Below are 16,706 nucleotides of genomic sequence, written 5' to 3' on the forward strand. Positions count from 1 at the left end.
GACAATTTCAAATGTCATGTTATTTGGAGACTGAGTTCAGGCCCAATCATAAGATTATAGATTTAGGGTTGGAAGAAACCTAAGGGATCACCTAGTGTCCAACCCCCTGATTTTACAGAAGACAAAACTAAGAGAGAAGTTCTGTCTGTCCATCCCTTAGGCAGGCTGGCAGAGTTGACATTTATTAAACTATATCCCACACTGCTGGGGACACAAAGAAAGCTTTTTTTAAAAATGGTCCCTGACCCCAAGGAGCTCACATTCTAATAGGGAAGACAACAGGCAAGCATATACCAGACATATATGATGTATAAGTGGAAGGTAAACTCAGAGGGAAAGGAGTGGGTGGGGGTAACTGGGAAAGGCCTCTAGGTGAAGATGGGATTTGATCTGAGTCTTGAAAGAAGCAAGTGAAACCAGGAGGCAGATTTGAGGAGGGATAGAATTCCAGGCAAAAGGGACAGCCAGTGAAAAGTCACAGTCCAGAGAGAATGAGTCATGTTCCAGGAACGTGGGGGGAGGCTGGTGCTGCTGGATTGTAGAGTTTCTGGAGGGGAGCGAAGTGTAAGATGATTGGAAATGTAGGAAGGGGCCAGGCTCTAAAGGGCTTTAAATGCCAAACAGAATTTTATATTTGATCCTAGAAGTAATAACCAGTGGAGTTTACTGAGCGGGTGAGTGACATGGCCTGACCTGTGATTTAGGGAGATCACTTTGACAACTGAGTGCATGATGGATTGCAGTGGAGAGAAACTTTAGTCAGGAAGAACAGCCAGCAGGCTATTGCTGTAATTTGGGTGAGATGGGCTGGCATAGTGGCACTGTCAAAGGAGAGAAGGTGAGCGTGTAAGAAATGGTGTGAAAGTAAAAACTGCACAGATAAGCAGCATATTGGATATGTGTGATAAGTGCAAATAAGGGGCTGGGTATGGTACTTGGCTTGCAAGTCTGGGTGACTGGGAATATGGTGGTTTCTTTGGAAGAAACAGGGAAAATTCAGAAAAGGCATGAAAGCTAAGAAGTTCAGTTTTGGACATGTTGGGTTTAAGATGTCAGCCAATCAGCTAGCATTTGTTAAGCTTCTACTATGTGTTGGGAATTGTGCTAAGTTTCAAAGAAAGGCAATCCCTCCCCTGCCAAAAAAAAAAAAAAAACCAACAAACCAGCCCCTGCTCTTTAAAAGCTCACACTTTAATGGGGGAATATGTCTATAGGATATCCAGTTCAGGAAGTCCAATAGGCAGTTGGAGGTGAGACTGAAATCAGAATGAGAGAAATGATTATTAATAACCAATAATTAGGGAAGATTCAGAGTTCCCCCTTGCATTAAAGTCCTCATTTCAAGGTTCAGCCTCTAAAGGAGGTGGCTGATTCTGAGACTGAATTAACTCCCTAGAATCTTGTTCAGACCCCACCCAGGTGGGAAGCCCATTGTGCTCCGCCCAGGTTTGGGTGGGGATAAATTCTTTGATTCAATTGCCCAAGGCTGAACAATTTAGAAGTAAATGACATAGTCAAAGTCACATTTCCCCCAGCCCCTCATTAGGTCAGCCTCTCTTTGTAATATTCATTCTCATTATCTGATTCTCAATGTCTGGTCACAGGATTCAGATAGCTCTGGAGGAGAAGTGAGGCTGGTGACCTGCACAGCCCTCCCTCACTCAAAACAAAGTGAAGTGCAAGTCATGTCATTCTTTCTCTGATGGCATGGTCTTCTTCGGCAACGAAGAACGAACGAACACATTCTCATTAATTGTTAACCAATCAGAGTTGATTGCCACCCTCAGGAACACCCACTCTTTCAAGGTCATATAAACTGAGAGCCCACCCATGACCTCTCTTTGACATTCGAGGCCTGGTTTATTGGTAATATGCTAGTATTATTAATGGACTGATTAATTACCCAGAAACCATGTCTCTCTCTCAAACTTTTTAAACATCATAAGAGAGATTAGGGCTAGATAAATAGATATGAGAATCATTTGCATAGAGATGACACTGACATCCATGAGAGTTGCTATAGTATAAGAGAAAAGAAAAGAGGGCCCTAAGCAGGCCCGTAGGGGATACCTACCTAGTCAATGGGCACGATCTAGAAGAAGATCCACAAAGGAGAAGCTGACAAGTCATCAGACAGGTAGGAGGAGACCTAGGGGAGCAAGAGAAACCTTCCTTGTTCACTAGAGTGGAGGAGAATGTCTTTGAAGGACAGTATCTTACCTCTGTCCCCTTCTGCCTGCCCAGGGACTTGAAATTCTACTATAATTTCATTTTTAAAATAAATTTTTTAATGAAAATGTAACAAGCAAACATGTCCGCACATCAAAGAGCAGAAAAAGAAGGTTGTATATGAATCATAAATCTCTACTATGTACCATTCACTTTCTTTTTTCAAGTATGTATTAAATAATACGAGTGCCAACCCTGCTCGACTTATCCAGCCACCCTCCTGAACTTCCTTTTGTTTTCTCCATCTTTTCGATAGTTTTATTGGCACTCTTCTCTTTCTTGTCCTTTCCTTTCCATTGCGATCATTATCTCCAGTTCCAAATCTCTCTCTCTATCTCTCTCTGTCTCTGTCTCTCTCTGTCTTTTTCTGTACATACCCCTCTCATTGTAACAAACGACTATAGTCAAGTAAAACAAATCCATAGCCTAAGACTTCTCTTCTCCACTCCAACAAGAGGTGGGAAGCCACCGTTCACCATCAGCCTTCTGGAGTTCTGTTCAAGGCATGATCATCCTTCTTCAGTCTTTCAAAGTTTGCCTTCCTTTACATTTTTGCAGTCATTGTATGACTGGCCCTCCTCTGGTTCTGCTCACTTCACTCTGTATCAGTTCATGCCCATCTTTCCAAGTATCTCTGAATTTTTCCCTTTTGGCACCTTCAGTGCAATAATGTTACATCCCAGTCCTATATTATCATTTGTTCAGCCAAGCCCCAGTTAATGGGCACCCACTTTGTTTCCCATCACTAACTACAACAAAAACTATTGGCATATAGATTTCTGTCTATATGGGTCCTTTCTCTGTCTTTGATTTCTCTGGGGGTGTATGCCTGGCAGCAGCATCCCTGGGTCAGAGGCATGCATGGTTTAAGGACTTTGTGCATATAGTTCCAATTGCTTTCTAACTTTTAATTTTTTAATATTTTTCAGTCATGTCTGACTCTTCATGACCTGCTTTTGGGGTTTTCTTGGCAAAGATTCTGGAGTGGTTTGCCATTTCCTTCTGCAGCTCATTTTATACACGAGGAACCTGAGGCAAACAGGGTTAAGCGACTTGCCCAAGGTCACACAGCTAGTAAGTGTCTGAGGCCAGATTTGAACTCAGGAAGACTTACCTTCCTGACTCAAGGCCTGATACTCTATCCACAGTACCACATAGCTGCCCACCCTTTCCAGAATAGTTGGACCAATTCATTTTTCTTCATTTTTCTTCAGTCTTTTCTTAAAGACTCCTAGGTGCCCCATGAGGAAAAGGAAGCCAGTTGAACTTTCGTAATCATTGGTGGGATGCATTGACCACTTCACATCAATGTCCATTTGTAAGGAACCATAAAATCATCTGTTTAGAACTGGAAGGTTATCTCTAGCTGATCTTTAATAGAGAGCTCAACTAATCCAAACACATTATACAGATGAGGAAACTGAGGCCCAAAGAGATGAAATGACTTACCCAAGGTCACACTTACATAACAGGAACTACAAAATCTCCCTTTCTCTGGCACAGCCCTTTTATCCTTGTCCCCCCCACAAACCTCTCACAAATTATCCACTCCAAATCACTTACTATTACGTGAGTACCATTGCTTAATGCAGTACATGGGTGGTCCATTATCTCTTGCTCTCACTACATAATTAGCCCAATTCTTTTTCTCTTTTTGAGCACAATATGTCACTGCTACTGTGCTGCTGCCTAGGGTTTCCCTCTCCATCCCCCCACCCCTGCATCATAAGTCTCTCTGTTGCCCTTTATGTAACCCAAAATGTTGATTCTTTGAGAACTGTGATATTCCATCATTCTCCTCTCCTCTCTTTTCCCTCTTCCTCCACCTCTCTCTTTCAATAAAGCATTCATTAAATATACATGTATATGTTTATATATGTTTATGTATATCAAGAGAGACTTTCATGTAGTCTATGTGGTCCTCTTTTGTCTCTTGATCTTGAACTATATTTTCCAACATTTGATGGGGGTATCTCCCCCTATTTCCACCCTCTCACTGAAGCCTCTGAGTATTAAAATATATGTTGATTTACTTTAGAGTATGTTATCAAGTTCTTAATAGAATTTCTCTATATCTTCATCCTCTGCAACAGCTGTTGGTACATAAGCTGCAATTACGTTCATGCTGATTTTTTTTGCTTATACTTACCATGAGAGCATTGTAATGGCAGATGACCAAGTGTCGCATGAAAAAATAAATAAGTATCTCTTAAGGTTTATTATATGCCACACCCTGTGTTAGGCTCCGGAAATACAAATAATAATATTTGTGGTTGCCTTTGGGCATGTGACAAAAAAAAAAAATCAGCCCCACCTCTTCAAGAAGTTCTTGAGAGACATCCTTCCATTGGGCTTCAGCATCCTTATATCACCTGGTTTCATTTACTCCAAACATCCCAAAGAGTTATTTGATTCAGTTTTTCCAGTGGTGGGTCAATCCAATGGCTTTTGGACCAATGTGTGGATCTCACATTTAGAGTCCCAATGGTTAAGTTAATATTTATAGATGGTCTAAAAACTCTGTGATTCTTAGCACCATCTGTCCTCATTTCTGCTACTCTGCCACCATCTTTGCAGAAGCAGATGGCCCAAAAGGACTGAGGACTGTTGGACGTTTTTCTTTGTTTCATGGATTGCTATGGCCAAAGAATTCATCACATAGTGGACCAGACCACTGGCTGCTTTATAGAAACTTTCTATGCTGAACTAGACTGGTCTTTAAAAAGCACACCTAGCCTGATTCCAGGACCATACTTATGGTAGAAACTGACAAAATGTGAATTTTGTTGGCATAATTTTAAAAAAAACCCAGAGTCATCTCATTACACTATAATGAGGCATCATGAGAAGATTTTTGTGGGAAAAATGCTCACAAACTACTGATGTGAGGTAGGGCAAGGAGGTGGTACATGCCTATAATCTCTGCTTCTGGGGGAGGCTGAGATCTGGTAGATCATTTGAGCTCAGGAGTTCTGAGCAGCAATTGGGCTCAGATTAATTGGGTATCTAAGCTAAATGCAGAACCAATATGGCAAGCTCCTGAGTGCAGCAGATCATTCAGGTTGTCTAAGGAGGGGCAAATCACCCTAGGTCAGAAAAATGGAGCAGACTGAAGTTTTTGTGCCAATCAGTATTAGGACCAGACGTATGAATGGCCATTGCATTTCCAGCCTGGGCAAAATAGGGAGCCTCAGTCTCAAAATAACAAAGAAACTTTAATGTGAAGTAGGTGATACAGGTTACCATTAGGTCCATTTTCACTTTATACCTCTCTGTTGAACATATCATATGATTTGGGGGGATCAAACCTGTGATTTCACTGGTATAAGGAACTTCTCAAAATGAAACTCCCTCTGCCCGCAGAGATGAACACAAATACAACTTGGAGAAACTTAGGGACTTCCCTGAGGTTATGTCCCATAACCAGTATATTGCAGAGATGGCACCTGAACCCAGGTCTCCCCAGGCAGCTAGGTGTGGTGCAGTGAACAAAGTGCTGGACCTTGAGTCAGGAAGACCTGACTTCAGATGTGACACTTTCTAGCTGAGTGACCTCAGGCAAATGACCTCACCTCTCTGTCTGCCTCAGTTCCCTCATTTGTAAAAAAAAAAAAAATATTGATAACAGCATCTACTTTGCAGCGTTGTTGTGAAAATTAAATAAGATAATACTGGTAAAGTCCTTCAAAAACCTTAAAATGCTCTAACAGTGCTAGCAATTATTCATTATTATGCCTAACTCCAAGGCTGATTCTCTAATGAAAATGTTCCCAACGTTTCTTATCATGTTGGTTGTTGTCTTTCATTTTCAAAGGGGACCAAAATGACATCATTATGTTGGAGTCCAGGTACCACGTGTCTGACTGTGACTGATCAGACCAATGTGAGCCCGGAAAGCTGTACCACAGGTCAGGCACAAATAGTCCACACAAACACTAGGAGTGGAGATGTCTCTAAATTTGTATATTTCATGTTTCTATTGAGCTACTATAATTCTGTTTTGCTCACAGAACACACTGCCTTCTTTGATGTGGGCACACCATACTGGATGGTCCTTTGCCAGTGTCTCCCATATCACATAATTGGTTCCAAAGTTCTTTAGAGAGACCTTGAGCAAGTCCTTGTATTGAATCCTCTGATTTCCCTGTGAGTTTTTGTGTTGTGTGAATTCTCCATTGGTAAACACACAATTGGCCTTTTAGGTAAACACATAATTGACATTTGAAGAAAGGCCAAGGTCTCTCATTGCATCCTGGGCTGTCTCCAGTCATCCTGATGACTATCTGTTCACTGGATCCAGATGGCTCAGGAAGAGAAAGTGAGGCTGGTGACCTTGCACAGCCCTCTCTCACTCAAAACAAAGTCAAGTACAAGTCATGTCATCATTTCTCTGATGTCATGGTCTTTGAAAATGAAGGACAAACACAATAATTGGCATTTGAATGCCATGGTCAGCCCATCCAAGTTGCACTTTCTATAGTTGAGTTTGAATGCTTGGCAGTTTAACTCAAGAAAAGACCTCAGTCCAGTAGCTTATCTTGACAAGTGATGCTATGTATAAGAGTTAGCCTTGACCAGGCTGTAAGTTCCACGAGGGTAGAGTCCTGGTCTTAGTTAAACTTTCTACTACCTCTAGCACTCTACACATGGATGGTTCTTTAAAAAAAACAAAACACATTTTTCTTTAAAGTTGTAAGTTCCATATTCTATCCCTCCCCGCCCCCTTCCTCAGATGGTAAGCAAGCAGTTATAGGTTACACTTGAGCAATTATGTATAATATTTCCATATTAGTCATTTTGTACAAGAAGACTTGAATAAAAGAAAAAATGAAAGTGAAAAATAGCATGTTTAAATCTGTATTCAAACAATATCAGTTCTTTCCCCAGAGGTGGATAATTTGCTTCATCATTAGTCCTTTGGGGTTGTCTTGGATCATTGTATTGCTGAGAATAGGTAAGTCATTCACAGTTCTTCATTGAACAATATTGCTGTTACTATGTACAATGTTCTCCTGATTCTGTTCACTTCCCTATGCATCACTTTGTGTAACTCTTTTCAGGTTTTTTGAAATCATCCTGCTTGTCATTTCTTATGGCACAATAATATTCCATTACAATCATATACCACAGCTTATTTATCCATTCCCCAATCGATGGACATTCCTTCAATTTCCAGTTCTTAGCCATCACAAAAAGAGTTGCTGTAAATATTTTTGCACCAATAGGTCTTTTTCCCTTTTCTTGGATGTCTTTGGAATATAGATCTAGCAGTGGTATTGCTGGATCAAAGGGCATACACAGTTTTATAGCCCTTTAGGCATAATTTTAAATCGTTCTCCAGAATGATTGGATCAGTTCACAACTCCACCAGCAGTGCATTAGTGCATTAGTTTTCCCACATACCCTCCAAAATCTAACATTTTCCTTTTTTGTCATATTAGCCAATCTGAGACATATGAGGTGGTACCTCAGAGTTGTTTTAATTTGCATTTCTCTAATCAATATTGATTTATAACTTTTTTTCATATGATTGTAGATAGCTTTGATTTCTTTGTCTGCAAATTGCTTGTTCATATCCTTTGACCATTTATCAACTGGGGAATGACATGTATTTTTATAAATTTGACTCAGTTCTCTATATATTTGAGAAATGAGGCCTTTATCAGAGATACTTGTTGCAAACATTTTCTCCAGTTTTCTGCTTTGCTTATAATTTTGGTTGCATTGGTTTTGTTTGTGCAAAAACTTTTAAATTTTATATAATCAAAGTTATTCATTTTACATTTTGTAATTCTCTCTATATCTTCTTTGGTCCCAAATTCTTCCCTTAACCATAAATCTGGCCAATGAACTATTCTATGCTCACTTAATTTGCTCATGATAATATGTGTGTCTGTGTTTGTCCTTCAATGCCAAAGAAGACCATGCCATCAGAGAAATAATGACATGACTTACACTTGACTTTGTTCTGAATGAGGGAGGACTGTGCAGGTCACCAGTCTTACTTCTCCTCCATAGTCGTCTGAATCCAGTGACCAGATATTCATCAGGATGACTGGAGATGACTCAGGATGATGCAGTTGGGGTTAAGTGACTTACCCAAGGTCACACAGCTAGTGAGTATCAAATGTCTGACGTGAGATTTGAACTCAGGTCCTCCTGACTCCTGCACTAGTGTTTTATCCACTGTACCACCTAGCTGCCTTTTTATGGTGGTAGCGTGGCTCAGTGGTCTAAGGTGCTGGATTTAGGCTCCAGTCATTTTGAAGGCATGGGTTTGAATCCCACTGCTGCCACAATTCCAGTTTATGATAATATACTTTAGGTGTTAATCACATACCCATTTTGACCTTATCGTGGTGTACAGTGTGATATATTCTGCCATACTGCTTTACAGTTTTCCAGCAGTTTTCGTCAAATCATGAGTTTTTGTTCCAAAAGCCTGGACCTTTGGGTTTATCATATACTAGATTACTATGGTCATTTACTATAATGTAATTTCTACCTAATCTATTCCACTGATCCATCACTCTACTTCTTAGCCAGTACCAGATTGTTTTGATAATTACCATTTTGTAAAACAGTTTGAGATCTGGTATAGTTAGACCACCTTCTTTTGCATTACTCTTTTCATTGATTCCCTTGATTATCCTTGAGCTTTTTGTTCTTCCAGATGAATTTTGTTATTATTTTTCTATCTCGATAAAATAATTATTGATAGTTTGATTGTACAGCACTAAATAAATAGATTAATTTAGGCAGAATTGCCATTTTTATTATATTGACTCAGTCTACACATGAGTAATTAATATTTTTCCAATTGTTTAGATCTGACTTTACTTGTGTGAAAAGTGTTTTAAAGTTGTGTTCATATAGTTCATGGGTTTATCTTGGCAGGCAGACTCCCAAGTATTTTTATATTGTCTATAGCTATTTTAAATGGAATTTCTCTTTCTGTCTTTTGATGCCGTACTTTATAGGTAATATATAGAAATGCTGATGATTTATGTGGGTTTATTTTGTATATTGCTACTTTGCTAAGGTTGTTAATAATTTCAAGTAGTTTTTTAGTTGATTCTCTAGGATTTTCTAAGTATGACATTATATCATCTGCAAAGAGTGATAGTTTTGTTTCCTCATTGCCTATTCTAATTCATTTTTCTTCTCTTTTTGCTATAGCTAACATTTCTAGTACAATATTGAATAATAGTGGTGGTAATGGAAATTCTTGTTTCACCCCTCATCTTATTGGGAAGGCTTTTAAGCTTATCCCCATTACCAATAATGCTTGCTGATGGTTTTAGATAAACAGTACTTATCATTTTGAGGTTAGCTCCATTTATTCCTATGCTATCTATTGTTTTTAATAGGAATGGGTGCTGTATTTTTGTCAAAGGCTTTTTCTACATCTATTGAGATAATCATATAATTTCTGTTATTGACATGGATGGTTCTTAATTAGCATTCCTTGTTGCTAGTGGTGGTGGCATTTTAGAGAAAAAGATATCTTGCCAAGGCTCATTCCTTCACTTGGGCAGTCAGATCCCACCTTCTGGACTGAATCCTCAGAGAACTTAACCCATCAACCTTCCTCTCCCATAGCCAACCTCTCCCTCTCCATTGGATCCTTCCCTCCCATGCCCCTCCCCCTACCATGTTCAGCTCTCCTCTACTCCTAAATAAAGGAACAAAAACAATAAGGTGCAGCTAGGTAGCTCAGTGGATAGAGCACAAGTCTAGAGTCAGAAAGACCTGAATTTGAGACCAACCTCAGATAGTTACTGTCTGTGTGACCCTGGGCAAGTCACTTAACCCCATTGCCTCAAAAAAAAATTCAAATTCTCTACCTCCACAGCAGAGAAAGCTTTGGATTTAGAATTTGAAGACCCTAACTCTACAGCTGTGTGCTCTGTGTCACATTGGTTAAGCTACTCATCTTTCTGGGTCTCAATATCCTCACTTATTAAATGGGGAGAACCATGTCTCCCTCCTTCACAGAGCAATTGATAGGATCAAATGAGATAATCAATGTAAAGCATTTTTAAACTGTAAGTCAGCATATAAATGCCAGTTACTACTATTATTATAGTTTTTGTGTATGCGTATCCTATCTCCCCTGTCATACTTCTGAGCATCGGGACACGTTAACATCCCAGCTCTGTTATGAACTGTGTGATCTAATGCAATTTATTTGGCTTCTCTGAGCCTCAGTTTCCTCATTTGTAGAATGAGGTGAGTGGATGAGATTTCTTCTGGACTGCAATTTGTTCATCTCCATCTCCCTCTTAGCCTGGGCAGTGGGTGAGGTACCCAGCAGGGACTCAGAGAAGATATGGCTATAGGAAAGAATATCTCTCTGCCAGATGAGGTCTCCAAGGATCTAGCCACCATGTCAGGGCCCTGGTCCCTGCCCTCCTTCCATCTGACTCATCATCCTCAGGGACTGGGAACAGCAAACTCACTCTGGCACATGGCTTATAAAACATGGATGTCAAGAAGCCTGCAGTGGGCCCTGAGAGTGTCTGGTGCCACTTCCAATTAATTCTGGGTTTTTCATTAAACCGTTATTAAAAGCCAAGTGGACACCGGGAAGAAGGCACTGTGACTAGGGCAGTAGATTAAGGAGCCTGGTCTTGCCTCGGGATACTTTATGATCTGTCTCTGGCAATTACGACCAAGCCTTATGAAGGGCCAAGCAGGGGGATTTGGAGTTCACAGAATTGTGGAACCTTAGAATAACAGAATCTTGGAAGCTAGAACCTTAGAATATTAATAACTGGCAATTTACATGTCTCATTAGAGTGTACCAAGTACTCTACAATTTTACAATTTGCTCAACTGATCCTCATATCACCTTTTGAGGTGATTATAAGAGATATCATTATCCATTTCATAGATGAGAAAAGAATCTCAAAGAAGTTCAGACTTGTGTCTGGAGTGGGATTCAAACCTATGTTCTCTTTAAACTCCAAGACAAATTAGAATACTGAGAGTTAGAATTTAAAAATCATAGAATCTTATGTATCAGAGACATGAATCTTTACCACTGGGACATGGTTGCCTCTATGCTTCTGAGTCTTAAATGCTATCACTGCAAGGAGTCATTGCTTCCCCCACTCCACCCCTATCTTTGACAAATAGCTCAGGCTAATTTACATAACCCACCTCACCAGTTCCAGGGAAAGAAGGCAGAAAGGCAAGTAGATAGAAACCGCACCATCCCCCATATATTCTAGAGGGATGCTGACCTGAGCACTAGGATGCTGGGGAAGGGAATACATATGCTTGATGTATGTTTTCACTCTAAGCTAGCCAAGAGTGGGAAATAGAACCCTAGTGTAATAAAGTACCCCCCCCCTTCAGCCTTAGTTTATGTAATTAAGATGCTCTGCATCCTGATACCTTTATCAGGTAGGGCTGCCTCTTTGATTAAGTTATAGAATCAATCAAAGGTGTAAACTTGATATGACTAAATTCCTACACAACTCCAGTGAATCAATCAATCAAAGGTATAAACTACATCCAGTAAGAATTGAATGAAAGCAGATGATAACAGACAGGGAATGTCTTGTGGCTGGTTGAAGAAAATCAATCATACCTTGTGGAGATTGGCTAAAATAGTAAGTCAGTTCAGAATCTAGACTCTAACTATTGTGCCATAAGAAATGATGAACAAGAAGACTTCAGAGAGGCCTGGAAGGACTTATATGACCTGATGCTGAGTGAAAGGAGCAGAACCAGGAGAACTTTATGCACAGCAACAACCACAGTGTGTGAGAGTTTTTTCTGGTAGACTTAGATTTTTGTAATAACACAAGAACTTCTTACCAAAAAAAAAAAAAATCCCAATGGAGGATCTCAAGGCAAAATGCCTGCCACACTCAGAGAGAGAAATATGGAAGTCACTCACATATTGTAGCAGATCATGTTTGTGTATGTGTATGTGTTTGTGTATCATGTTCTGATTTGTTATACGATTTCTTTCATTTATCTTAGTCTGACTACATAGCATGACTATAGTGAAAATATACTCAATAGGAAAGTATATGTAGAATCTATACAGAATTGTATGCAGTCGTGGGGAGGGAGGGGGGGAGTGGGGGGTAGGTGGGGGGGATAAAATCACAATTGTATGGCAGTGATTGTTAAACATTACAAAATAAAAAAAAAAAAAAGAATCTAGACTCTAGACCAGTCCAGCGATCAGATAACCCTATCCAAAATCCTCACAGGAAGTTGCTTCAGGGGAAGGAGAAGAGAGTCTCTGTCTCCTCATCCCTCACTGCATACCTCCTATACACACTACCACCCAAAGGATAACCTGATGAGCTTTGAAAAGTTAAATGAGCTGGACTTCCAGATGGTACATAGTATCCCAAGAATAGCAATGGCTGATGGCAGCTGCTGCATTGACGACCAAGAACAAAGATTAGATGCAATAATGTTCACTGACTGACTACCAAGGAAAGGAACCTCTATGCTCAGAGCTCAGCAGAAAGAACATGAAAGGCCCCATAAAGGGAGAAAAAGACTTTCCAAAACCAAGAGTTGTGAGTTACTCCTTTGCCACATGTATGTTCTAAGCCTGAACCCATTCTCCCCAGGAACCTTGCATGGGTTGAAGCAAAGTGTGCCCTAGATTTTAGAAGGGATTGTTTCTATGACAACTGACTTTCTTATACCTGCTAAATAAATACTGTTTTCCACGAGCTAATTACCTTTGGCTGGATAATTGATAATAAATGGGGGTAGAGAGGAAGACATACCAGATGGAAGTGCTTGAACAACTGTACTAGAAATGACCCTGACCCCTCAGAGTTATTCCTAGAAGCTTGAAGGAAGAAGTAGTCAACCACCCACTGGGGATCCAAGCTACTGCTCTGAGGGGGAGTTTGGGAAGCAGGTTAGAGAGGGGTGTTCTACTGGTCAAGTAAGATGATTAGAGGTTCCCACAGCCACCTAAGGGGACTTTGTATGTCCAGTGAAGCTCTGGAACCCAAGTATAGCAGAAGATAGAAACAGCCAAGAGGCTGTCAGATTCCTAGAAGTCAAAATTTCTCTAATATTTGGGGTACCCCATTTCCCATCAGTTATACTGTTTTTGGACCTCTACATCATACTCCTGTACCAGGTACCTTCCCTCTCCCCCACACTTCCTCCCCCCACATCCCCTTTTTCAGCTTTTTTTGTGTTTTGCCTTCTCCTATAAGATTATAAGCTCCTTGAGGTCAGGGAATGTCTTTGGTTTTATTTCTATTTGCATCTCGGACACATAGTGCAGTGCCTTGTACATAGTAAGGGCTTAATTAATTTCTATTGATTGACTACCAGCATAATTAATTGCTTGACTGTCCCACTGCTTGAGTGAGTTAGACTTCAGAGATAATTGAGCAGAGAGATAACAGACTGGTAGCATGCTAACGGGAGACAAAGCTGGTAACTAAAGGGGAGGAAAGTAAGGGCTTCTTCTTACCTTTCCCCTTTGATAGGACCCTACCAAGAGAATTACTATAAGTTACATTGTATAGGTCTCTAGGAATAGGAGAAAAGGAGACCCATCAGAAGGGAGAAAGAAAGTCTCTTTTTCAAAAGAGAGCTTGATTTATAGCCTTTGATTTTACATTACCAATATTTCCCCCCTATCTCTCTCCTAGAAAGCCATCCCTTATAACAAAGGATTTTTAGAAGGTGACAAAGAGGAAAAATCCGAACAAACCAATATGCACATTTTTTTTAAAAGTGACATTATACAAAATGTTCCACACCGTGGACACACACACCCCACCCCCACCTCTTCAAAGGAAAAAGGGGAGGGGGGGGTCTTCTGATTGTTCTTCTTTGGGGTCTAAGCTTTTTCTTTATCATTTTGCAAAGCTCAGTTTCAACCATTTTAAAGGTATTTTTCTTTCCAATCACATTGCTGTAGTCTGTTGTTTTTCTGGCTCAGCTTACTCTTCAATGCATCATTTTATGTGTTTCTGTACTTCTGTGTATTCAACATGTCTATCTTTTCTTACAGTGATATCGCATTACATTCATGTACCATAATTTATTTAGCTATTTTCCAATCAATGGACATCTACTTTCTTTGCAATTCTTTGCTACCACAAAAAGGCGCTGCTATAAATATTCTGTTGTGTATGGGGACTTTCTTCTCATCAATGACCTTCTAGGGAAATAAGCCTAGTCATGGAATCACCAGGTCAAAGGGTTTGAACATTTTAGTCACTTTATTCACCTGATTCCAAATCAGTTTTTAAAATGGTTGTACCAATTCATGGCTCCATCAATAATGCATTAGTGTGCCTGTCTGTCCACAACCCCTCAGCCCGGACTATTCTCATCTTTTGCCATCTTTGCTAGTTTGCTAGGAGTGAGGTAAAATATTGAAAGTTGTTTTGATTTGAATTTTTCTTAGTTTTAGTGATTTGGACCATTCTTTCATATGGTTGTTACTCGTCTCGTCATTCTTCTTTTGAGAACTGTTTTGTCATATACAGTCCTGTAATCCAGTGACATTGACTTCTTTGCTCTTTCTTACTCAACTCCCTTGTTCCTTGTCTTTGCCACATTGCTTCCTTGGCTTCCTACAAGTCTCAGCTAAAATCTCACTTTTTCTGCAAGAAGCCTTTCTCCACTTCCCTTAGTAAGAGTACCCTGCTTCTTTGTTGGTTATCCCAGTAACATAACAAATACATGAATATTTGCCTGTTGACTCCTCTGTTAGATTGAGAGCAGGGATTGGCATATCCCTAGCACTTTGCATAGCGCCTGGAATGTAGAAGGATCCTAATAAATGTCTATTGACTTCTCTTCACCATTGGGGAATATCTTTTGGCCTCATATATTTCTGATAGTTGTCTATAGAGCTTGGATACCAAACCCTTATCACAGATATTTAATACAAAAATTTTTTTTCAAAGTCTATTGCTTCCCAGATGTGTTCAATTTGTTTGTGCAGAAGCTTTTCAATTTCATGTAATCAGAATTATCTATTTTATCTTTTGTAATTGGCTCTATCTCTTGTCTGCTTAAGAATTTATTGCCTGCTCGTAGCTGGGAAAGGCATATGAGCTGCTTCTCTTTTAATATTTTTTGGTGGTGAGATCATTATTATTGATGTCATAATTTTATATTTATTATGGAATATGGTGTAAAATGTTGGTCTAGGCCAATTTTGTGGCAGACTGCTTTCCAAATTTCTAGCAGTCCTTGTTAAACAGGAAGTTCTTTCCTAGGTAATTTATGTTTTAGGGTTTATCAAATATTGGGTAATTGAGTTCAATTATTTCTGATTCTTCCATTTCTAATCTGTTCCTTTGTTGTACTTTTCAAGCCGTTGTTTTTTTTCCCCAATACCAAATGCTTTTGATAATTGTTCTTTTATAAAATAATTTGAGGTCTGAAAGTCTGTCTCCCAAGAAAGGAGTTTCCTTAACTCTCTTTAGGCCTGGGTATGAGACTTATAATTATGTTCTTTATTTTATGCCATATGAACAGAGTGCTTGTAAGGGTAGCAGGTGCTTCCATTGGAGGGCTCCAGAAGATGTCATTTTCTGCCTCACCAGGGCAAACAATCCAGATTAAGTGAGAGAGTCCCAAAGTAAACCTGGGACTTTCCCATAAAGAGAGAGCCTCTGACACAAAAGTTATGCTTAGAATAGCAGATCCTTAGAATCACAATCACAGAATTTCAGAACCTGATAAGACCCTTAGAAATGTAACATGGTAGACTCTTTCACCCTTAGATAATATGATCATAAAATCTTAGACGTCTAGAATAATAGAAACTTAGAATCACCAGATGTCAGAGCTAGAAGGACTTGAGACTTTGAGATTCCTCAGGGTCATCCACAGAATTAGAGATAAGGCCAGAGCTAGAAGTGGAGTGGAGGGAGTGCATAGGGAGGGAAAGCTCAATGGCTGCATCCTTGGAGTCAGATACATGATTAATGTAGCCCCAGTATCTAATGTCCCATGTCCTCAGGACAGTGGAACCTGGGTTTAGGAGAGGGGAAGGGAGGAGCATCTTCAGGCCCTCAATGGGGCAAGAGAAAAATAATCCTAGGAGCCATTGAACTCTGCCCTCTAAGAAAAAAATCAAAGATGTGAGAATTTCTCTGACCAACTCAGAGATCAACTTGAACTACTGCAGAGAAACAGGTGGAAAACCAATGAAGCAGCAGAGACATCAAATGTTGGTTTGCAGGTGCACATAAGTCCCTTCAAGCATAGAAGAGCCCCTCATTCTGTTCCCAGTCACCTCACTCAGTAGCCAGAGACCAATGATCTCTAAGTACTTAGGAGCTCACACAGTCTCATAATAACAATTCATGGGGAGAGAGTTTTACATTTTTCCTTCTGTCTTCTCCCAAACCCCCCCGGGAGATCAGTAGAATATAGACTATTTTATAGACAGGGAAAACGAGAACCAGAATCTATAGAGGATCTCTACGGTCCCTGAAAGATCCAGGGCT

The 16,706-nt window shown here is 39.9% G+C and overlaps 1 protein-coding gene across 3 annotated transcripts in view; it reads right to left on the bottom strand.

Moving 5' to 3' along the window:
- Positions 1-560: 560 nt before the first annotated feature.
- The window catches only part of SAFB2 (scaffold attachment factor B2), an 85,032-nt gene continuing 68,886 nt past the window's right edge, over positions 561-16,706 (bottom strand). For all 3 annotated transcript variants that reach the window (XM_072601900.1, XM_072601897.1, XM_072601901.1), the window contains 2 exons: positions 2,075-2,149; positions 561-1,256 (listed from right to left, as the gene is read on the bottom strand). In XM_072601900.1, coding sequence (XP_072458001.1) covers positions 1,112-1,256; positions 2,075-2,149 — 220 coding nt within the window. In that variant the 3' untranslated portion in view covers positions 561-1,111. The remainder of the gene's footprint in view (positions 1,257-2,074; positions 2,150-16,706) is intronic.

This window comes from Notamacropus eugenii, chromosome 4 (assembly GCF_028372415.1).
Source record: "Notamacropus eugenii isolate mMacEug1 chromosome 4, mMacEug1.pri_v2, whole genome shotgun sequence".
In the NCBI taxonomy this organism is placed as follows: domain Eukaryota; kingdom Metazoa; phylum Chordata; class Mammalia; order Diprotodontia; family Macropodidae; genus Notamacropus; species Notamacropus eugenii.